Source organism: Bubalus kerabau, chromosome 8, assembly GCF_029407905.1.
Source record: "Bubalus kerabau isolate K-KA32 ecotype Philippines breed swamp buffalo chromosome 8, PCC_UOA_SB_1v2, whole genome shotgun sequence".
Taxonomy (NCBI): Eukaryota; Metazoa; Chordata; class Mammalia; order Artiodactyla; family Bovidae; genus Bubalus; species Bubalus kerabau.
Window position 1 is genome coordinate 41854261 of NC_073631.1, and position 25415 is coordinate 41879675.

At 35.2% G+C, this 25415-nt stretch overlaps 1 protein-coding gene across 1 annotated transcript in view; it reads left to right on the top strand.

Annotated features, from left to right (window-relative positions):
• Positions 1-1800: 1800 nt before the first annotated feature.
• HGF (hepatocyte growth factor) overlaps positions 1801-25415 on the top strand; it is an 81915-nt gene continuing 58300 nt past the window's right edge. Inside the window, exons 1-6 of the mRNA XM_055589463.1 lie at positions 1801-1874; positions 2160-2289; positions 9198-9363; positions 14846-14958; positions 16702-16816; positions 22467-22609. Coding sequence (XP_055445438.1) covers positions 2202-2289; positions 9198-9363; positions 14846-14958; positions 16702-16816; positions 22467-22609 — 625 coding nt within the window. The 5' untranslated portion in view covers positions 1801-1874; positions 2160-2201. The remainder of the gene's footprint in view (positions 1875-2159; positions 2290-9197; positions 9364-14845; positions 14959-16701; positions 16817-22466; positions 22610-25415) is intronic.

Genomic DNA, 25415 nt, shown 5'->3' on the forward strand with positions numbered 1-25415 from the left:
CTACAGAATTTACTTATCAAAAAATCTAGCTTCTTTAAAAGGAGCCTGAATTCCTAGTGAAGCACAGGAGTTACCATGGGGCAAATCAGGATCATGATCACACAATAACATACTGAAATTGAGAATTTGCAAGAAGTGTAATAGAAAGTGTGTGGGCTTCCCTGGTAGCTCAGACCATAGACAATCTGCCTTCAATGCAGGACACCCCGGTTTGATCCCTGGGTTGGGAAGACCCCCTGGAGAAAGAAATGGCAACCCAGTCTAGTATTCTTGCCTGGAAAACCCCATGGACAGAGGAGCCTGGTGGGCTACAGTCATGGGATTGCTAAGAGTTGGACTAAAAAGTAAATAAGATGAGTACTTAGGACATTAGGAAAGGTTGACAAATTATTTGTGTGTTTGCTTGGTTTTGTTTTTATATGGAGAAAATGAGAAAAGAAAAGGATTAAAAATAGGAAAAGGTAAGATGAAGTGGATTCCTCAAGACTAGTTCTCTTAATAGCTAGCACTTCCCTGGTGGCTCAGACGTTAAAGCATCTGCCTCCAGTGCAGGAGACCCAGGTTCAATCCCTGGGTTCGATCGCTGGGTCGGGAAGACCCACCTGGAGAATGAAATGGCAACCCACTCCAGTATTCTTGCCTGGAGAATCCCATGGTCGGAGGAGCCTGGTAGGCTACAGTCCACGGGGTCAAAGAGTCGGACACGACTGAGTGACTTCACTTTCACTTTCACGCTCTTCCTCAGGTTCAAGTCCTTTCAGGAGGTGGAGGTGGGCTAAACTGAAGGATGAGGAATGAGAGCTGTGGAGGAAAGGCTGTTTTGAAGATGGCTTTAATTTTGCCCACTATCATCTCTGTACAGCTCCAGAGACAGATCACATTATGCCCATTTTCCCTTCCTCTGTAGACAGAGACATTGTTCTTATTTGTATCCATTTCAGAAACACATGGGGCAACTATACCCCCAAATTCATTAAAAATAGCAAAAGCTATTATTACCTAAAACAATCAAAGCACTACCTCAAGGTGCAAAGACAAACCTCTATATCACAAGTGTCCTTCCCTTATCTTCTCCCCGCCTCCCCAGTGCAAGCCCTTCATCCCCTCCACTTTGAGGGAGGCTGGGAAGTGCATGCATATGGGATGGAGCTAGAAAAGAGGAGGGTGGGGGGAGGCAGAACATGGAATCCATGCCACATTTATCTGTCAGGGAGAAGCAGTGGATAATCTCAATGTTTTAGACATTTTAAGAAGAGGGCATGACCAAATTTTATCACAGTCCCCACATCAGACAAGTTTATGTGCTTTTGGTACCTTTGCTGTAACAGGGGAGCTTAGCTGAGCTTCTGAAAAAAGTTACCTGCTCTGAGCCCATTGAATAGGGGCAATTTTTCTGCCTGACAATCGTGGGTGTTTTTGTTTTGTTGGTTCATTTATTTTTACCCCACAGTATCATATTCTGTTCTCATGGGACTTCTTTCTACCTGGGCTTGGACCTGTCTGCCGTCTGCCTCCCAGACTGCCTCCCAGCTCCTTCCCGGGCTCTAACACCCTAGGGAAACTGCCTCAGTGTTTGGAATCCCTAGATTGCTCATAGCAGTACAACTAGACAGATTAGGAGTTGAAGCACATTTAACAGAAAGGCAGTGCTTTGCTTTCTTCTTATGCTGCTTCCCCTTCCTCTTTTCCCAAATAGATATGTAAACACATGTATTTTCCTGTTTAAACTTAGCGAATTGGTCCTCTGCCTGTGCCTTGATTTAGCTATTGGGCTGAGCCTTGCTCCTCCCTTCCTTACTCGGATAGGAGCCACTGGGATCTGGAGCTCCAACTTCCAAATTGCAGCTGGCCTCAGGCCAGGTGACCTTTTCTTTGTAAGTTTCTTTCCTAAGCAGAGTGGGGGTGGGGGGGGGTGGGGAGCTGGGATCTGTTTGGTGGTGTGGTGGGCAAAAGGGGGGGGCGGGGGGGCTAGTGAGGAAAGGAGGGAGGGTGGGAGAGAGTAAAGGGCTGTTGTTAAACAGTTTCTTACCGTAAGAGGGAGTTCAGACCTAGATCTTTCCAGTTAATCACACAACAAACTTAGCTCATCGCAATAAAAAGCAGCTCAGAGCCGACGGGCTCTTTTAGGCTCTGAGTCGGAAGAGGGTTCTTTCACCCAGGCATCTGCTCCAGTGGGATCCGCCAGCACACCCAGCAGGACCATGTGGGTGACCAGACTTCTGCCAGTCCTGCTGCTGCAGCACGTCCTCCTCCACCTCCTCCTGCTTCCCATCGCCATCCCCTATGCAGGTTAGTTTTCTCCTTTAATATTATTATTTCACTCTCTCTTGCTAACCTTTGCTTTCCCTAACTCTCCTTTTGCCTTACTCCCAGCATCCTTCCTTAACTCAGTTTGTGGTAAGGTTTTTTTAAACCTCTCATTTATCTTTCTTTTGACATTCTTTTGCTGTTTGAAAAGCATTTAAAATGATAATTAGCATCCCCCCTGTTGTTTCCACCCATCTCTCATTGATCCAGCCCCATCTCACTTAGCCTGATAGTCCTGGATGGTGGAATGGGAATGGAGTGCTAACACCAGCTTGGAGAAGTTTAAAGCTGAACAGAGGGTCTGATCTGAACGGGGACAGTGATGGTCAGTACAGCAGGGATACAATTTTTTTTTTTTTTTTTCAGAGACAATTTTCCACGACAGTCCGCTATCCCACATCACTCAGTCAACATTCAGGGCCAAATTATGACTTAATACAGGTTTTCGTTTGGAGAAGGCAGATTAAACTCTGAGTATATGCATGTTATAAAAATGAAAGAGAAAGCCTCTCTTCTAAGGTCTTATTCTTTCTGAGTATGGAAGCCTGCCCTTTGGACACTGCAGTGCAAGGGAGGCAAAAATTGTGTGACTTGATTATAGCTGCAGAACTGCTCCTTTTGGTCTCCTGTTTTCTCCCCAGAATTTACAGGTTGGGAAGGAGTTGCTTGGGAGTTCATATTGTCTGGAAGTTTAGACTTTCATTTGCTGCTTTGGGAAGTTTTCTGTTGTTATCAGGGCAAGAGGAAACATCTGTATTTGGTTGTATTATCACTGTCGTGGCTGGGATGCCAACAGGAGAGGGTAGTGAGCATCAGAGGTGGGCACAAGGGAATAAAGGAATAGAACAAATGCCCAGATGGTAGACATGGTTTTTTAAAAAATAATACAAGACAGAGAACTGGATGTATTTTTTGAGATAAGTTAAATATGAAATTTATCAGACCTCTGATCTAGTTTTCGATGTAATCCAAAGGGTGAAAACACCAAGAATTTGCAAGTGACAAGAAAAGTCATTCAGTCCTACCTGGCTTTCTTTGATTTTGTGACGTGTTCTTTTTGGAAAACAACACTGTGTAGAAAGGGTCAGTTTGAAAGCATTTATGTTAGATTTCTAAAGAGATCGGAAAAAAGTATCAATCTAGCAGGTTATCACCCTTGAGATGTGTCATGTTAAAATTAATTCTTATATGACATTGCTGGTTTGGGGGATTTTGAGCCTAAATTGAAATGATGGCTAACATTTTGAGGATTTTCATTTCTAAAATTAAAATGTTGATGGGCTGACGTAGAATATGGTTACCTGGGGTCATCTGTGCTAATCCATGGGGATCGCGGTGTGGAAAACCCAAACAGTAGATCAACCATAGACAATGCCTATCTGCTTTTGGCATGCATTTTGAAACTTTGGCAGGAGATATACACTTGCAATTATATTTCACTTTGGCTAGTGTTGAAATGACTGCATTTCCTGAATATAGGGAGAATGGAACCCAAGAGAATGCTGCAAGCAAGAAGAAGCCAGTTGGGAATTACAGATAATAGAATAATTCCTAGAGTGGATAATGTTAAAATTGTTATCCAAAAGAGGATTTGCCTTTGTCAAGTTTATTTTGATAGTTTTTAAAAAAACATAACATTCTTCAAAGTAGAAAACATGGCTAGCCCTCTTAGAACATACAAAGAAAGTCTGTTCTTTTATATAACATCTAAAATGGAACATTGAGAACTTTGTTATTGCTGTTACTTGCTTAGGTTATACTTTTTTGATTTATCTGATGACTCTGCATTTTTACATACTGTGAGATAACACAATATTTAAAACGAAGTCGGTATTATAATGAGCTGATAACCAGTTATGAGCAGAATGTATTATGGAGATATTTTTAGAAAAGTTTCAAAAAACTTGAAGAAATATTGTTACAGACCCAAGCCATCTTTATAAGAAACTAGTCCACATAGGATTATCCTCCATCATCCCACCTGCACTGGATACAAATATCCAATTCCCTCTAACAACAACAAAGGAACATTAAAGGAGCCCCTATTGTCAAGGAGTCTGTGCAAGATTTACAGATGAACAAATGACAAAAAGACCTACATTTGTTGAGCAACTGTTATGGACCTGGTTCTAAAACAAAGCTTATTTAATTCTAATAAGATTGGCATTATTGGATTGACTCATTTTACAGAAGGAAACTGAAGTTAAACTCTTAATTGTCTTATTATCTTAGATAATGGATAGAACTGAGATTCTTACCTAAATCTACATGAATGAAATATGCAATGTGCATTTTTTCCTTTTATTTATATTGAAAACAGAAGCAGTGAAATCAATCAAAACTTACTTAAAAAAATCTACTTTAGTTAGTAATACAAGGATGATTCTGTGTTAAAAGTAGTATTATGTTACGGTTGAGAGTTCATTTCTAGCTTAGAAGATCAAATAAGGTTTAGGGGGTATGTAATAGCCGAGTGGAGTATGAAAATATAGGTAGTAGTATGCTCAGTACTTAAGTCAGGGAAACATAAAGTGGCTGAAGGTACTGAAATGAGTAAGTATATCAAAGGACAGGTAATCATGTAGGGGTGGTGTACTGAGTGCCTGAGGAGGAGGAGTATGACCTAGGTTTGGAAAAATAGACTAGCATGTATATGGGCTTCCCAGGTGGCACAGTGGTAAAGAATCTGCCTGCTAATGCAGGAGACAAAAAAGATGCAGTTTCAGTCCCTGGGTTGGGAAGGTCCCCTGGAGGAGGAGGAAATGGCAACCCACTCCAGTATTCCTACCTTGAAAATCCCATGAACAGAGGAACCTGGTGGACTAGAGCCCATGGGGTCACAAAAAGTCAGACACGACTGAGCGTGGTGCATATGTATGCTTGAACATCACACTAAATTACATTATTTTAAACATTATGGATGGTTCTGAGTTCACAAATACATGGATGAAGTGTGGTTGCTTTGGTTGGGGTGTGGAGGAGAGCTATAGAAAGAAACAGACAATGAAGCAAGAGACCAGGAAGAGGCTGAAGGAGGAAGTGGAATGAAGTAGAAGGAGGGAGATGCCTAGGGAGGGTCCTAAACTCATACTGAACATCATTTCATTTGTAAATCTTTTTGGAAGAGATAATTACACTGCTTCTCAAATACTAACATTTGATTGAAATCTGATTTGATCCTTTCTTGACATCTTTACTTGTGATACTGTTTACTTCTCTAAAGAAGGGGAGAAAATTGTCTGCTTATGAATCCAAGTTCCTAGATAACAGCAATGAAGATTTGGACTTGTTTTTTATGATTTTTGCCTCTGGGAAGTAAATTTCCAGTCACTACCATTCCCTTCCATTAATTATTTGTGTACTTTCATCTTAACATCTTGCCACTTCAAGCTGTTAATCACTAATCACGTGGGTAGGTTTCTCAGAATATGTGGAGCCAGATTCCTGCTTCTTTCCACACCCTGCAAATCCTTCCCTTTGCATGATTTTCCTTTGAAGTCAATGGTTAGTCCATACAGAGAAGAAATATATGAGGTACTGAGAGAAATGAGTGTGAGGCCTGGGGACCAGAGGGAGAAATGCGTCTTTCTTCAAGCACCTTGATATATTTGACCCTACTTTCTGTTTGTAGGTTTTCACTAAGATCTTAATGATTTCAGTTCTAAAACTGGGACTTAAGCTTTTTTTAGGAAATATAGCTTTGAGAATGTTTTCCCATACTGAGGGAAGAGGAAAAAGGAGTTGCAGTTTAAAATACAGGAAAGTATGACAAAGTTGCAGTGATCTCTTACCCTTTGATTTCATTTCAGTATTTTGTTTATAAACTTCAACTAATAGTCATGCACAAAAAAATAGTAGGGAAAATCTTATCCAAAGATATTTTTGAGTTTCCTCCAAAATTAAGTTTGTGTTTTAACTGTTTTTAGCAAAACAAGTATCAGTTGTTAATACATATGGAAGAGAAAGTTGAAAGTATTTTCAGCAAAGGAATTTTATTTTCAGATGCTGTTTTTGAATGACTCCTGTTTTAAATTTTTCTTTTATTGAAGAAGGAATTAATTTTATAGGTGTGTGGATTACATGATGTACAACTAGCTTGAACTTTGCAGTTTTGAGTAATCATTTACTGACCTAGTAGAGATGACTGAACTATAAGGGAAAGCTTCTAAGTCAGTAGAAATAAAGAGTGAAAAGGGAATCCTAGTATCTGGTTCTGATTGCCTCTGATTAGCTTTGTAACCCCAGACAAGCTTTTCTCTCCTATTTATTATCTAGTAAAGGGAAATTATAGATTTATTTGTTTTTCAGGATACTTTTTGATCTTTAGATGAAAGGTAGTGATTGAAAGTTTGTCAGCAAGCAAGAGTAGACTATTTTTATGAGGTACAGCCACACATTAACACATTTCTATAGGTCAGCTGAGGATCTGCAGAATTAAACATAACCAACGATCCCACAGAAACCCCTTTTCTCTATAGTCATCCTCAATGCCTTCCTTCTGTTGTCTGGTTCTGAGAAAACAAAACAGAGCACTGGCCAGAGGTGCTATTTTTTGTAATTAATAAAATGTATATCTGAACTCAGTGTTTGTCTTAGACTTTTTAAATTTAGTTTTACATTCTTCTCTCACACTTAAACATATGTAATAAATGCAATATACATTAGGCCAATTTAAGTTCTGTACTTTTAGTTAATTTAATTGATTACATATATATATATAACATATTTTTTTTCATTTTGGTAATAGTTTTTTGAGTATATTTTTTGCATCTATTACTATTTGTCTCTAAGAAATATTCCAATTTATACAGAAATTCAGATGATCTTTATGAAATCAACTGAAGAAATAGTGCATCTATGAAATAGTGCACCAAGGTCAAAAGAAGGAAAAACTCTTAGTGGTGAAACTTAGCTCCCATTAACATGGTCATACGGCAGAAATCAAAATTTGAAAAGAATAATACCACTTCTTAGCTTGGGAGAATAACGGTTTCTTCTCTTATGCCAGAAATTAAAGGATGAAATTTCAAAAACAAAAGTAATATTTTGCATATTCATAATATTTCATAATTGAAATTGATTTCCAAATGATTACAGTTTAAATCACTCCTTTTAGTTCAACTATAACTTTTATTTTGTATCAATAGATTGAATAATGGACATTAGCATTTAAGGTAATAAAACAAAGTCACTTGGCAAGTCAATAAGAATGCCAGAATTATCATCAGTCTGCCAACATTATGCAAGGCATTTGGTCCACACTCAATGAATAACATGTTGATAGATTATTTGGTTGACTGAGTTTCTATGTTAAAATGTCTTCTAAATTATATCTCTTTTACCATAGCCATTTCATCTTGTAGGGCAAAGAAAAGTTGAAGAAAAGAAGATAAAATGTAAGCATTATTATAGAAATTAGTTCCAGTCTTTTGGGGATTTTATTCTGGGGTTTTACAGAGAACCAGAAATTCAGAGGAATTCATGTTTCCTCCTGTTTCTTGTGGACTTCATGTTAGGATAGATATTAGCGAGTAGCATTTGCATGTTTAATAAAACGACTGGAGCTAGTGGTTGCTGGCAAGCTTCAAAGTATGATGCTATTCTTGTTATCTCACTCTGTTAAGCCATATTCCCAAATTTCCTGCACAAAAATTTTCATCCTCTTTTCTCGACACATTTCACCATGTTTAAAGACCGGAAATGATTTCTTGTTCTGACATGCAAGTTATTTCTCTATTGATAGCTTTAACCAAATCTTCAGAAACTATTTATAAGCCATATTTTCATATACTCTCTTAGCAAATCTTAGAGGAGGATGGCATTGTAAGTGTTTAAGAGTGGGGGTTCTGAATCCAGGCAGCTGGATTTTGAATCAGATCTTCTAAGTTGCCAGTTTTCCCCTCTATCTTGGTTTCTTGATCTTAAAAATTTATTGCTACCTTTGTTGTAAGGGTATTCGAAAGTTGGACAGGCAGGGGAGGGGTACAGTTATGTCCATCCTTTATAAAATAGCTACTGTCTCTTAGACAATTTGATCCTCATTGTGAAGAGGAGATTATCATTAGAGACCAGGTAACTTTGGATAAATTAAGAATGAAGAAGTTCTTCATATTCCAAAATTATTCAAAGATTAAGTCTTTTGGGATATTTTGGCTCTGCTCTTTGGGTTTTTAGTAGGAGGCTTCATGTATCTAGGGGCCTGGTAGAATACTATGATGAAGAAAAATGATATTGCTTCATTAAAGGATGAAGTTTTACATTCATTTGATTTATAGCGTTTGGCTTGATTTCAAAACAAGCAGTTCAGCGATACTAAGAAATAGTGCCCCCAAACACAGAAAAGTCTTATGTAGGAAATGAGAAAGACTAAAATATGAATAGAATGAAATATTTTAAAGAGCAAGTCAAGTATTTATCCAGTGCACCATTTTTAAGGAGAAGTTTCTCACCTGTCATTGAATTGGCTTATGTAATTAGTATTAATACTATAAGTTACATAAGATCAATTGTAGAAGGAAATGACAAATTAAATTATAGAACATGATATGATATGATATGCCCTGGCACTTGCTTTCATACTGTTTGGAGAATATCATATTACTTATTTCTTAAGAGTGAACTCTGTCCTAATTTTTAAAAGCATCCTTCATTTGAAAGAATGTAGATAAGTGACTCTGTATGAGAAGTTATTTTTTCTTCACAATTAAGTATTCCTTTCTTGCTCTTAATTATCTGAGAGTATCATTCCCTGCATCATTCTACCTCCAAGCCCTGGAGGTCCGGTATGTTGTCAAAATCACTATCTTGTAGATGATTCTTAAAGGATATTTTACTATATGACCCTTAAAATATTTTCCCCTATGTTTTAAAAAAATTATTATTATTAATAGAAGGACAGAAGAAAAGAAGAAACACACTTCATGAATTCAAAAGGTCAGCAAAGACTACTCTAATTAAAGAGGACCCATTACTGAAGATAAAAACAAAAAAAATGAACACTGCAGACCAATGTGCCAATAGATGTATTAGGAATAAAGGACTTCCATTCACTTGCAAGTAAGTTGCTTCATTTTGTTCTTAGAATAATTTTCCAAATATAGAATGTGCTCATTATCATCATCGGTTTTGAATTCAATGGGATGTGCTCTTAAAATTATAAGCTTGATTAGTTTTAACTCATTATAACAGAAGACTTAGCTCTCATTTGATGGAAATATGTGAAAGGGAGAACACATGAACCACAAGATTGTTTAGAATTCACAGTTGTTTTAGTTATGGAATTTGTATTTTCTCATTTTATGAACAATTGAACTTTAGGAACTAAAATTCAATTAGATTAACTTTTTATTTCTAATATTTTAAAATATTCTGTTCAGAGTAAACTTTTTCTTATTTTCCTCACAAGAGGAGTGGAGGAATTTTCAGAATATAAATTGGGCAACAGTCAAAACTTACTGCAACTTATTGTCTTTAGGGCTAGAAATAAAAAGCGTTGATATAATTAGATAAAAAACCTAGGGGTATTGGTGTTAGCAGCAAAAGCTTAAACAGCCTCTTAAAGTAGTTAGGAGGTAGTGTGATGAAGTTTTAGATGAAAAGTGATGGAGCAATTCAAAGAGGCACGAGGGGACTCAAATGGGGAGTTGTCTCATCTTTTGAAAGTTCTTCTGCACCTCCCAGGAAAATTCCTTCCCACTTTGTCAGTACTCTCAGAGCATACAACTTGGAGTTTGGGGCCATGAAGGTGACAATTTCATCTGAATAGTCTTCCAAATTGCCCAAAGAAAATTCATGTCCTAGTTCTTCAAAAAACATTCCCTCCTCTCACTTTTCACCATTTTATTCCCTATTTCATTCCATTTCAATAGCATTGCACAGGGCCACCTGTCACTTTTGAAGAATCTACTCTATTACATTTGGCTTGTGACACATGATGTGAACACAGATTTTAGGAATGTCATGGCCAGAATTCCTATATTCAAATTGCCTTTCTCAGGGAAATAAGTGTTATGGGTCTGAGGAGAAAGGACATGGTCAGAGGAAGTCTTCCATAGATTTAGTGGGAAGACAGACTATCTCTTTTCTTTTCATTTATATCTCCTCTAGAAGTATTCTTATAGCCAAATTGCCACTTACTGGGAGATATTTCCTGGCACAGGGAGTGGGGAATTAACTTTGCAAATAATTCATATGATAATTCCATCTTTCTCTGACTTTCCTAGAAAAGTCTTGATATTAAAAAAAAATAATAGAGAAAATTACTCTCAATCAACATCTCAGCTGTGTAGATTTATGGAGATGTTCTTCTGGCAATTGAGGGGTTGGATTTATTGTATTTTTCCCTCTCAGGGTTAGAAGGGCAGGGCAAAGGGAATGGGAGAAGAACCACATCTCATTGTTGATTTTTAACTTTGAATCTGAAAATGCACTCTCCTGGGTCCACAAATAAGGAAAGTACTGCTAAGCCTCAAGTTTTACACTAATCAGCCCTTTGGCTAGAAAAAACAAAACAGACTTCCCTTTATTTTATTTAGGAGAAATTAAAATGATTTTGTTGTGTTGGAGAAGACATGTGACCTTATTAATAAATCTCTACATATCCCATGTATATGAGGTTTCACACTTTTCTACCATATTCTGGTTGAGTTATATTTAGTCACCAAATTTAAGCCAACCTGTGCAGAAAACCACTTGTGGTAATACCAATGTACGACCAAAATTCTCTGCTCAGAAATGGTGTCATCCTTCACACTTGTCTATCCTAAATATATATAGGCTTCCCAGATAGCACTAGTGGAAAAAAAACTATCTGCCAGTGCAGGAGAAGTAAGAGACATGGGTTTGATCCATGGGTTGGAAAGATCCCGTGGAAGAGGGCAAGACAACCTGCTCCAGTGTTCTTGCCTGAAGAATGCCATGAGCATAGGAGCTTGGCAGGTTACAGTCCATTAGGTCACAAAGAGTTGGATACAAGTGACTTAGCATGCACTTCAACAATATGTGAACTGTGAACTTCCAGATGTTCAAGCTGGTTTTAGAAAAGGCAGAGGAACCAGAGTTCAAAGTGCCAACATCTGCTGGATCATCAAAAAAGCAAGAGAGTTCCAGAAAAACATCTATTTCTGCTTTATTGACTATGCCAAAGCCTTTGACTGTGTGGATCACAATAAACTGTGGAAAATTCTTCAAGAGATGGGAATACCAGACCACCTGACCTGCCTCCTGAGAAATCTGTATGCAGGTCAGGAAGCAACAGTTAGAACTGGACATGGAACAACAGACTGGTTCCAAATAGGAAGAGGAGTACATCAAGGCTGTATATTGTCACCCTGCTTATTTAACTTATATGCAGAGTACATCATGAGAAACACTGGACTGGAAGAAACACAAGCTGGAATCAAGATTGCTGGAGAAATTTCAATAGCCTCAGATATACAGATGACACCACCCTTATGGCAGAAAGTGAAGAGGAACTAAAGAGCCTCTTGATGAAAGTGAAAGAGGAGAGTGAAAAAGTCTGCTTAAAACTCAACATTGAGAAAACTAAGATAATGGCATTAGGTCCCATCACTTCATGGGAAATAGATGGGGAAACAGTGGAAACAGTGTCAGACTTTATTTTTCTGGGCTCCAAAATCACTGCAGATGGTGATTGCAGCCATGAAATTAAAAGACACTTACTCCTTGGAAGGAAAGTTATGACCAACCTAGACAGCATATTAAAAAGCAGAGACATCACTTTGCCAACAAAGGTCCATCTAGTCAAGGCTATGGTTTTTCCAGTGGTCATGTATGGATGTGAGAGTTGGACTATTAAGAAAGCTGAGCGCCGAAGAATTGATGCTTTTGAACTGTGGTGTTGGAGACTATTGAGAGTCCCTTGGACTGCAAGGAGATCCAAACAGTCTGTCCACAAGGAGATCAGTCCTGGGTGTTCATTGGAAGGACTGATGTTGAAGCTGACACTCCAATACTTTGGCCACTTGGTGCGAAGAACTGACTCATTTGAAAAGACCCTGATGCTGGGAAAGATTGAAGGCGGAGGAGAAGGGGATGACAGAAGATGAGATGGTTGGATGGCATCACCGACTCAATAGACATGAGTTTGGGTAAAGTCCGGGAGTTGGTGATGGACAGGGAGGCCACACACCTATTTAAGTAATATATTTAGTGATTCCATTCAGAATTGAATGGACATACTGTAATACTCTAAAAGTAAGTTCTTCAAGAATTGAAGATCTTTTTGCAGCTTGTAACATGAACTAGAATCATTAAAAAACAATGGCAATTACACAAAAACCTTTGGAAAATACCAGCAATGCTGCGTGAAAGCATCTGTGATTCAGTGGGCATGAGGTGGAAGTCTCAAACACTGTTTCCTCTTGAGGAAGTGTCAACAATACTGATTTTATAGAGACTGAAAATATTTTTTTTGCTGTACGAGAAAGATGACCAGAATGCCTGATTCTAAGCTTTTCAGAAAATTTACGTACAAGAACTGACTTAAGAGATGAAAATTTCTAACTATGACTGGGTAAATTGAAAGTGCACTCCTGCCATAAACAACTCAACATAATGAATTCTTGAAAGGAAGATGGTAGTTAAAAATATGACTAGGATAAAGATTCCTAAAATCAAACTTAAAAGAAGATATGCAATTCATGGAATTTGTTAGCTTGGATGCAGTCCACATAGAGGTGTAAAATGATATGAGCAAAAACAGTTTTCTGAGAGTAGATGAATTGCCATGGACTGTGAGAAAATGGTGAATGAAACAGGCAATCTTACATGTTCTTGATGGGGTTCAATGAGTCACCTGCCACGTTATTGACAGAAAAGTAGTACATGTATGTGTGGTACATTTTAATTTTAAGGTGAAGTTAAGGGGTAGGTATTTGATTCTGTAACTTTAAGATTTCCTTTTAGGTATTTGTTTAGTTTTTTATCTTCATGTGTATTCTTTATCTAATTATTACACTTTGAAAGTCATTTAACACTCTCTCCCTAATGCCCTACAATAGGGAAATGTAACACGTATTGCATAAGTTTACTATCTTCCAGATCAAAATTCAAATCTATCATTAGTCAGTTTTTCTCTTATTAAGTTATTTCTTATCAATTGCAACAATATATTTTTATGTTTGTTTTCTAATGCTATTACAGGTATAAAATGTTCTTGTAGGTGGATATTTGAAAATGTCTACCTGTAAACCAAAGCACAGAGTTTATATATATAATTTTTGATGTTATTTAGCTGTAGACTAAAATGTACTATGTAAAAATATAATAATAGATAAAATATTTTAAATAATTTTATAGCATCTTTTAAAAAGTTGTTTTATAAAAGTTATTTCCCCTCATTTAAAAATATTTAAAAGCTGTTGAAATATAAAGAAATAAGTGATTAACTTGAACTATCTAAAATTGCAAGAAAATTGAGGTTTCAAAATATATGGCCTGGGAGTGAAAAATCTTTATTCTTAGAAAATCTGTGTATTTCTCTTAATTTGATGCTTATACATGGTGGCATTATAGTTAGCATGAACATGGTAAGAAGGAGTTTTAATATTATTTCTTAATGGAAAGAAAATAATTCAGGTTCTAACTTTATTTTTTGTATTGTAAAAAATGGTAACACTTAATGTGTTGAAAATTTTAAGTACTTTACTATTCTCAGTTAAGGGATTTTTGTATTTATCATTCTGCTTTAGAAACATATATATTTTTTTAGAAATATATTTTTTAATGAGCAACAAAAATCCAATATAATACTTAGCTGTAGGAATGATGATTTTAAGAGTTAACACATTTTAGTTATTTTTGTCAAGATGATATATTAGAAGCATATTCTCTATTATATTAATAGTTTCTTAAAAATTAAAAATGCTTATGCAAGCAAATCTATTTAGGAAACATTTACTTATATAAAGCTAACTAATACAGGGATTTTCATAGCCTTTAATAAGTTTCAATGCTTTATAACTCAACAAGAAAGGATGCTGTATATAAAATTTCCCAAACATTTGATTTCAGATCCTTCTTTGCTAGCAGGATCTCTTGGGGTTGTGATTTGTCTATTGCATTTTAGGACATGTCAGTTTAGAATGTGCTTTTTATAATTATAAACTCTGGAAATTAATCATGATATTTAAAATATAATCATTTGTATATAACCACAAAAAAACCTTCCAACTTTCTGTGTACTTACAAAAATAATAAAATCTTCATAAATAAGCCAAGTAATTGTGTTGTATATTGATTGTGCTTGTTGAAGCCCTCATTTTTCTACATTTCATGTAGAATAACATGACACCATTTCAAGTTTTACTCTATCTGGTATTTAAATCTACAGCTATAAAAATTTAATTTTGTTCTGTCTCATTTCGCTATCAAAATTGTAGGTTCAAATATCCTCGTTTCTGTATACGTAATAATTCATTTGTTTTTATATTATCTTCCTTGGTTAAACCATGTACCTATTCTTTAAAAGCTGTATAAATAGTAGTATTCCTTCTTTTCATTCAGATATTTTTTTCAGGGCCTTTGTTTTTGATAAAGCAAGAAAACGATGCCTCTGGTTCCCTTTCAATAGCATGTCAAGTGGAGTAAAAAAAGAGTTTGGCCATGAATTTGATCTCTATGAAAACAAAGGTAACTGGCTTTTCTCTAAATATTTCATAATGAAATAAAGTATAAAGTATATGTAATTACCTGCCACAGTGCTCTTTCTAACTGATTTTTCCATCATATCCTGATCTGTTATGCAGTCGATTCATCCATTAAGACAGATGACACTAACGCCTTGACTGTTTTCAGTGTGGCCCTTTAAAAAGAGCTTTTCCCAAATTTTCCATAATTAGATTACCCCCTCTCTCTTTGTTTATTTCTAGTAACATCTCCTGGGACTGATATTCTCCACATTCATTTTAGAATGTGCCACCTTAAGTTATTAGTTTAAGATGTTTTATATATTTATATTAGTTTAAGACATTTTATATATATAAACATATATTTATACAGTACTCTAAATTTTAACAACTTTTTTCTAATAACTAAATTTTAATCTATGGATAATTAATCTAAGTTATACTTATGATGGCTGATAATAATAAAATATGGAGGTTTTGAAAATTTAATTGGATCTATTGCTAGTTATATACTTAAAAAAATCTTTAAAAGAATTGAGACCATATTATTTGTTAATTTGTCTATGCTGGTAATTTGATACTGTATTCTCAAGGTATTTACTTTGCTCCAAAGCAGATTTATATCAATAAAATAATCTCTCATCACACAAAATAATAATCATGAGTTATGTTTTTGATAATACTATGTCTCAATTTTAATGTTTTGTTATATCATATTTTCATAAATTTAGTTATTTAGTGATACACATATTCATTTCTTTGTTAATAGGGAAAATGCTTAGATTACATTAAAATTAATTCATGTTAGAAAATAAGATGATCTCTATGCACCCCAATAATTCTATAAATCCTAAACATGATTTATAATCTAGTGTAAAACCATCTTCAGTCTTCTAGATTGCTAATTGAATATACTGCTATTTGATAGGAATATACAGCTTGTTTCTATTTGATTGTCCTATAATTTAGCAGCCAATCTGTTAGAAAAAATATGGAAAATAATAATCAGAATAATGTAATTGTCACATACACACACATACACAAAAACTCACACGATTTTACTGATGTAAAGGCAAATCAATAGCATTGGCATATATACACTATATGTGTAAGTTAGATAGCTAGTTGGAAGCTGCTGAATAGTACAGGGCGTCCAACCTGGTGCTCTGTGGTGACCTAGAGGGAGGGGATATACATATAGAAACATATACACTTATGGCTCATTTGCATTGTTGTATGGCAGAAACCAACACAACTTTGTAAAACAATTATCTTCTAATTAAAAAAAAATGAATCAGATCATTTATATCAAAATAATCAGTTATTTCCATTACCTCAAAGTAACTGCTTGAATTCAAATAGGTTTACAAATTTTTATTTTTAATATTTTCTTAAAATGGTCTCTGCACTTAAGCAAATAATTGGGCCAAATTAAATTTGCCTCGTCAATTGAGTATATAGAATAATCTGCGTTAAACAGGTAGACTAATCTCTAGAGTTTCCCAGGTATATACTCACAAAATTAAAACTTCTCAATGGTCTGTTGTTTTTGTTTGTTTTGGATTACTCTAAATGCATTATTTTGAAAATATTAGTAGAAGTTTTAGGCAAGAAATTTCAGTATTTGTGGTGGTTTATAAGCATTAATTACTTAAAGATTCAAATGGAATTTTATAATTTTTATTTTTAATATATACAGCATATATTACACATGGTTATAACATTTTTTTCTGCTTTCTTTTAATAGACTACATTAGAAACTGTATCATTGGTAAAGGCGGTAGCTACAAGGGAACGGTATCTATCACTAAAAGTGGCATCAAATGTCAGCCCTGGAATTCCATGATACCACACGAACACAGGTAAGACTAACATGAAGAAAGGAAGATAGAGCCTTTCTTGGACGGGTCTGTTAGCAGGCCCAGGTTAGTCCTTCAGATTAATCCTACACTTCTGTAATAGTTTAGCCAACTTTGCTGAAATGTATTAGTCTAAGGCTTTTCTGAATTAATAACTGATAGTTAGCCAAAGAATAAAAAATATATATCATTAAGATGTAGCCTAACATTATTTCACCACAAAACCTCAATTTATAGATCTTGGTGTTTGGGAAGAAATAATAAAAAAGTAATAAATTTTTTTTTCCTTCCCTTTGCCTGTGAGAAGGCACAGCACTCTGCAGCTGGAGTGGAGAGGTTGTCTGTGCTAAGTTGGAGATGGAGAAATTCTGATCTTCCCCAGGGGCCAAATGTTGTTTAACCATGGTGGTTCTCAAACTTGGCTGCACATTAAAATCGCTAAAAGCCCTTAATGAATCCTACCACTTGGGTGTCAATATGGACTGATTAAATCAGAATCTTTTGGGGGAAATAACCTAGCCACCAGTTTTTCTATAGAGCTTTGCTAAAAATTTGTGTCTCAGATGACCACCTTTCCCTTTTCACCTAGCACCTAATGACTGGAGAAAACTTATTTCTTGGAAATTAAATGTCTATAGTTAAGAGAAAGATTGTGTTCATTATAACAGATGAATGCTATATAAAGATGAGTAAATATAATATCCATAGACTCATTAGTCTGAGAGTTTTAAACATCATGGAGGAGAAACAGATATCTACTCATTGGAGAGCTATATATAGCCAAAGTTTTTCAAGACTTATTCTGGAAATAATTTTAACAGGAACTAGTTTAAAATCAGAAAAGGCAATGGCACTCCGCTCCAGTACTCTTGCCTGAAGAATCCCAGGGACGGAGGAGCCTGGTGGGCTGCCATCTATGGGGTCACACAGAGTCGGACACGACTGAAGTAACTTAGCAGCAGTAGTTTAAAATAGCTCTACCTGGTTATTAGATGCACTGAAAGATTTATATTACCATGTGCCTAGTACCTTGTTAAACAGTATACCTAGGTTATCTCATTTAATCCTCTCAAGAATCACCTGTGTGCTCAGTCACTAAGTCGTGTCTGACTCTTTGCGGCCCTATAGACTGTAGCCTGCCAGACTCCTCAGCCCATGGAATTTTCTAGGCAAGAATACCGGAGTGGGGTACCATTTCCTACTCTAGGGGATCTTCCCAACCCAGGAACCGAACCCATGTCTCTTGTGTCTCCTGCATTGGCAGGTGAATTCTTTATCACTAGCACCATCTAGGAAGCCCCCAAGAACCACACAGTAGGTGCTTTTATTAGTTCTGTTTTTTATATGGTGAAACTGAATGGCGAAGATCTTAGTAAGTTTTCAAAGTCACACACAGCTAGCAAGTCGTGTAATCAGAATCTGAGGCCTGCCAATGCCACTCTAAATCCTGTGCTTTTAACAACTTTCGGGCCAAACACTCAGCAAATCAGGATACATACTGTGACTTCTTTTTGCAACAGTGGTAATTTACTTGCCTTGATGAACCCACTTTGTCCATTTTCATTCATTTGGTGGGGAATAACCATGCAAGATGATTTTACTTCAGTAAACAGAGTTCATTGGTCCACATATAAAGAAAAAGAGTTGGTTGGTCTACACTGGGATGAAATCTTTGATGTTGGTCTAGTTAATGCCAACCAGCAAGCGTCCAAGTGAATCAGTTTTACAGTGTTTGAATAACAGAAAGCAACTAATTATTTTTGTCAAATTCATTACTTATAATTATGCATGAATACCTCCAAAAAATAGTTTTATCATTATAGTACAAAGCAAACAATATAATTGGTTTTGTCCTCTCATAGGATTTGCATGGTGCCAGTCCCTGCATCATGCAAATCCTATGAGAGGACAAAACCAATTATATTGTTTGGAGAAGGCAATGGCACCCTACTCCAGTACTCTTGCCTGGAAAATCCCATGGAAGGAGGAGCCTGGTGGGCCGCAGTCCACGGGGTCACTGGGAGTCAGACATGACTGAACGACTTCACTTTCACTTTTCACTTCCATGCATTGGAGAAGGAAAGGGCAACCCACTCCAGTGTTCTTGCCTGGAGAATCCCAGGGACGGGGGAGCCTGGTGGGCTGCCATCTATGGGGTCGCACAGAGTCGGACACGACTGAAGCAACTTAGCAGCAGCAGCATTCCCTGCATAGTGAGGAAAACATTTTGCTTAAATAGATGGATCTAAGAATTTCATGAACAAAGGAATAGTGTTTGAAATCAATCCTACTGTAGTCAAGGAGAGTGCACTGGACTGACCCAGTAAAGGTCTTATTTCAACCCAAATTCTCTATGATTATGATTCTCTGCTACAGGAGTACATGTGAAATAGATCTCCCTGGGAACTGGCTTCCCAGTCCAATCAGCTATTTTATCAACAAACATTTCCTTGTGATATAGAGCTTTAAGGAAGAGAAGACTTCATAGGTCAATCAGTTTTTGTATTCAATGGGAGCAACACATTTTCATCAATTAGCGGCTATTTGGAATATCTAAATGATAGGTTAACACTTTTAAAGTGATAACTAAAGATTAATTGTATGGAAAGTGGAAAAATAAATATATATCTATATATGTCTCTGTCTAGAAGGGTGATTTATTGTGGACTCCCTAAATTGAAATATTTTACAAGTGGCTTAATGGGAAGATGATGATAGATGATGAAATTAGTATAGAAGCTTAACTAGAAAATCAGGTGACCTGATATCTCCATCTGTATCCTTCACTGGCCACCCAGCATTCATTAAAGAAGCAGATGATGGAATGGATCAAGTTTCCTATAAACACAGTTCATATTAAAAGAAAAGAAAAGGTGGCTAGCACCCAGAAGATCTAATTTGTATTTCCAAGTATATTTGGATATAAATCAATTTTACATTTTCTTTCACTTATCTCTCTAAAAATAAAGCTTTGGTCACAAGGACAAAGAACCAAAAATAGTATGCATGTGAGTATAAGTTTATTACAGAGCTTATTGCCTGGCACAGGGCATGGGTGTAATAGATTTTCATAAATATGTGTTGAATGAACACATAAGAACAAAGAACAGGATTAGGCTTCATCACTTGGTCAAGTATGATATGTTAAAGAAAAGCACACTAAAAACCTCAGAACACTGAAGAATGCCAGTTAATTTGGGCAAAAGTTATATATACCAAAGAATGAAGAGATGACCTACACTGCTCTTTACCCCGCGTGTCCTAAAGAGGAGTTTGATATGCACTGATACAGAACTGTGGAAAGCAGCACATATTTTTCTCTTCATTTTTCATTTTTATTAACTCTATTGGGAAAACTTTATTCTTTTAACCATACCTATTTTAGATTTTTACTTTATCTCTCTTCCTTCCAACTTGCATCTTTCCTACTAAACTGTTGACTTATGCATTCATTACTTCTTCACAGCTTCTTTTTCACTTTACAAATCTACTGGAAAGGTATATGTTTGTGTATGTGTAGTGTATACGTGTATGTGTTTTGTGTGTGTGTGTGTAACAAAAATCTCTAAAACTTCAGGTATTTTATAATGTGTGCATTTAATGTGTTAAATCATCACTTAGCTTTTTAAACTTAATACATAGAAGGATAAAAGTAAAGGACCTTATAATAATCTAATTCACTCCATTCATTTTGTAAGTCAAGTTGAAAACCCAAAAAGCAAGTAAATTGCCTGAGGACTAGTGTTGTATACTAGTCGAGTGAAATGTATAGGGCAACTATGTAGATTTTCATGATTAACAATAACCTATTCTTATTACTATGATAAGCCAAACTTTTAAGAAAGTAGAGTTATAGGGGGGTTTTCTTAGGTAGATTTGGTTAAAGCAATGCTTTATGAAAAAAATATAAAGTAAAATTCAGTTTTGATTCTATCAGAAAAATGAGTATTTCATTATAAATTTACTATGAAAAATTGGATAACTGGCAAAAATGAAAAGAAAATACATTTCATGCAATGCCACAAAGATTATCTTAAGTTATTCTGGAATAATAGAGCTAAAACGAAGACAAAAGATGACATTGTTTTCTTTGAAAATTAAATAGTGTTAAGAACTGTAAAGTCATGATAAACTTTAATTATAATTTGTATCAATCATAAGACCAAATGTTTAATTATTATTCCCCAGTATTTAAAATGCTAGTGGAATAAGAATTAAACTATTTTGACATTTCATAATGTTAATGATGCTTAATTCATATCTTGAAATTGTTTAGTTAGTAGTAAGTCTCTTAGACTATTTTTGACCAATAATTTATATTTTCTGAGGACTTTATTGTATTTCACGTCCAAAGTAAATGATTTCTTTGCAAAATGTTGCTTGGTACCCAAGGCATGTTCCTATTTATTATGTGCTACAGCATAATGAAAAACCATTATTTCTTAACTTAAAGTTTAAGTGCATAGGAAACATATTTGAATAGCATTTACTGACAGACTAAAAGCTTTGGATTTGACTGTGGTTTAAGTACCATTTAGAACTCAGAGATCAGTAAAAGTAGAAATTAAGCTTTATGGAAAACACTGTACTGAATATTGAAAATACAGTTGGATTTTCCAAAAAAGCGCTTACAAATGTTACCTACAGATGTATATTGTTTCCTTATGCTGTTTATGTGTGCAGTCCAGGAGACACACGCTGCACAAGTGAGGCCAAGGTCACAAGCAGTACAAAAGAATAAAAAGAGCTTTGGACTTTTTGGCTTTTATGTTGAAATACCTTATGCTGATAACAAAATTATAGCTAGGGCATTAGAAATTTTAAACAAAGTTCCTGTATTTCAGTCTATGGCCAAATAGTATGAACTAAGCCTGAAAACACCACGCTCCAGTCACAGTGAAAACTTTAAAAAATTTTAAAGAGAATAGCATTTCTGTCTTTTACTATGACATCTAAAAACTAAGTGGAGTGCACTTAATAATAGGTAGCATTTATTAAGTCTCAGTTACTCTTGTCTCTTTGAACTCAAAACAACCGCATGAGGTGTAAGATGTTACAAGTTATGGTTATACTCGGTGTACAGGTAAGCTAACAGGCTCAAAGAGGCTACATTGCCCACTGGGGTCTCCAGTTAGTAAGATAGAGCTGAAATTTGAGTCCGGGTTTAGTTTGAGTCTAAAATCTTTGTTTCTGTTACTTCATCAATTTGTTTATCAATTGTGAAGAAAAGGGGGGCGGGTATTATTCATAAGAAAATATATAAAAAACAAGTAATTATCTCAGATAAACAATGTAATAGTGAGATGTCAGTGCCTCTCCTTAGGGGTTCTCCTGTATCATTTGCTACCTTTGAGTGGAACTTTGAAACTATGGTTCATAGTGTCAATTAGGTTCTAGAATGATTAGCAAAGTCAGAGATGAATCATTCTTATTGGTGCAGAATACGAGAATTCAGTTAGGTAAATGTCTATAAAATTTAAAGTATTTTAAGAATGGATGGAAGTGATAGAATTCAAGTTAATATATACGGCTGTCTGAGATAGAGTAAAGAATTTCTCTACTTTCAGGAAAATATATCCACTAGTTAGTAAAATTAATAGGCCCCCCAAAGTTGCATGCTCTTATACTGTAATGATTATCATTTTAAAACTAGCTTTTTGCCTTCGAGCTATCGGGGTAAAGACCTACAGGAAAACTACTGTCGAAATCCTCGAGGGGAAGAAGGGGGACCTTGGTGTTTCACAAGCAATCCAGAGGTACGCTACGAAGTCTGTGACATTCCTCAGTGTTCAGAAGGTAAATGACCTGAGTGCCATGTGGGGCACTCTGTTCCCCCTTTGTGTAAAACTGCAACTCACATTAAAGGTTAACAGAATTGAATTAAATCACAATGAATATGCTGTCCATGCAAATGCAACTGTAGATCATTATTTGAGCATTTTTATAGGATGTTTTAAAAATTAAAAACTGATTATCATCAAATTAATGCAAAGTAATGGAGGGAGTTAGTTTGAATTTCAAAGGAGCCTGAGGTATCTCTCTGGGTAGAGTAAAATTCAGGCTTCTTCATCTACTGTTTTGAGCTTATATACCTCAATCTACTCCCTCAATCTCCTCACCGGAAAGGAGCCAAATGACACTTAGCCCTTTATTTGTAACACTAATTCTATACAATCAGAACCTGCTTCTGCAGTTTTGTCAAATCTGTATTGAAGTGGTGTGGCAAGGGTATACAGAACCAGAAGAGAATGAAGAAGGGGGTAACTGAAATTTTGAATGCCCTGTATGTGTTTTGGTGAATATGTGTCTAGAACCAAATTTGATACATAGTCTGGAACTAAGTACCATTCAGAATGTTATCTGAAGAGCTCAAATCTATAGATTCCAGCTGTCTTGAAGGCAGCCACTCCACATCCGCGTATTCATCTCCTCTCACAGCGTGAAAGGGCCCTTCCTTACTTTTCCAGTGGAAAATGAATGACTGAAGAGAAGGAAAAGTAACCGTTTCAGCATTGTACGTGGTTTTCTTAGTCTCTGGCTACGTAATAGCTGGCTTTTTAGTGGTGTCTGAAACTAAAATTCTAAAAATCACAATGAAACATGGATTAAATTCTGATAAAAATTTGGTAGGGTTTTGAAGTGCTTGGGGTGGGGGTTACTGCTGGAATGCTGTCCAGTCTTTATAGTAGGATATCTTACTTGTTTGTTATTAAGCAGATATCTTTGAACTATTTCTTCCATAATATTCATTAAATATTAGGTTGATATTTATCACGTAAAAAGGCCGTTGTTGGCTATTTGTCACAGAGAAGTCGAATTTTGTTTTTTGTTGTTAGTTAGTTTAAAATTCTTGAATTAATGTGCTAGAGCCAGTCCCAACTCTGTTTGTAAATTCTTACTTTCCATTCCATATCATATTCTGTTCACTATAACTTATTCATTGTTTTCTTTTCTTTTAAAAATAATAAACTGATCTGTGATAACGTTATGAATAAGTCTGTTTTGTATGAATAAGTCTGTATTTAATATCTGTCTTAAGTTTGCACATGGAAGAAAACCCTACTTTTAGGGATTTCTCTGCTATCACAGTTTTTTGAGGTTGGAAATTATTGGCAAAGAGTTTTATTTATTGGTTTTATTTGACCTGGGACAGCGTTTTCAAGGAAAGGCAAAATGGTCAAACTTTAAACAGTTTAGCATTTTTTCTGTGTGCCTAGTTTGTGGCAATGTGATTTTTCAACCCCTGATTTATAAGAAGAACCTTCATCGAAATATATTCACACAGATTTAAACTATCAGGCAAAAAATAAGTGTGCTAAAAATAAATGACTGGGAAAATTTCTGGTCATTCTTATTAGGGTATACATCTTGAATATTTTTTTCAATGATTTGAGATTCTCACACCTCCCTTAGAAAAGGACCTTGTTCAGTAGCACGAATGGCACTTGATGCTGTTGGTCACCATGGCATCAAAGATCGCAGGTATACTTTTCTGGAAACTACTTAGTCTGACAGTACTTGCAAAACTCTCCTGCGAGAGAAGTAAACCAACACCTGTCCTGTGGGCTAAATATATATCAGGACTGTGAATTGAGCTTTGATATTTAAGCTCATACTAAAATGAACAATGTTTTAGAAGGATTTTAATAAAGAAGCTCTAAAATCAGAAGAAGCATAGTCAAACATTAATAGAGAAAGAGTTATTTACAAAATGGATAATACAAAATATACAAAATAATGTACATATGATGTAAATTTCTATTAAAATATATATTTGAGGGAAAAAGCCTCAAAATTCACAATGTTTAAATAGTATGATGGGTGAGACATTTTAATATATGGATATTGCAAATGTCAAGTTCCAAAGGTTATTTATATGAATGAAACATTAAAGATGCCATCATTTTGTATATTTTAAAATTAAAGTACCTTTAATCAACTTTGGACTATTTGGAAAAGGACAAGTAAAACAATATATATTTTTTGAAATCTTTCTATATATTTTGAAATCTTTCTAACTGTATTAAAAAATTTGCTTTAAATAATTATCTGAAATTTGAAATTTTGGTTCATAAAAATATATCTGATATTAAAGTTATTATCTGATAAGTTAAACCTTTGAAGTATATTAAGCATTCCAAAAGAAAATGAATACTCATTTATCACATTTAAAACCTTACATAACTATGTAAGGAAAATACTACCATTAACGTTTAATTCAAAGATTATGGAAAATTGAGGTATATGAAATCTGACTTTTTGCTTTAACATTTGCTTGGGATTTAAAATAAAGCAATCATTTTTCATTGAAACAGGTTTTTAAAATGATAAATATTCAAGTAAATGCATTTTATTAAGACATAATTATATTTTAAAATACTTACACATAAAATACCAAATAATTCTGCTATAACTTTAAATGTGTAATTCCTGTGTGGCAAAAGACTTTTAAAAACAAAGATTTAAATAAAACTATTATTTATAAATGGGGGTTTGTGAGACTATTCATATTTTAAACATTCTGTTTTGCTGAAATAATCACCAGCATGGATTTATCTGAGAGATACTTTCAAAATAGTTTTAGTCTGTAAACTCAGATCAC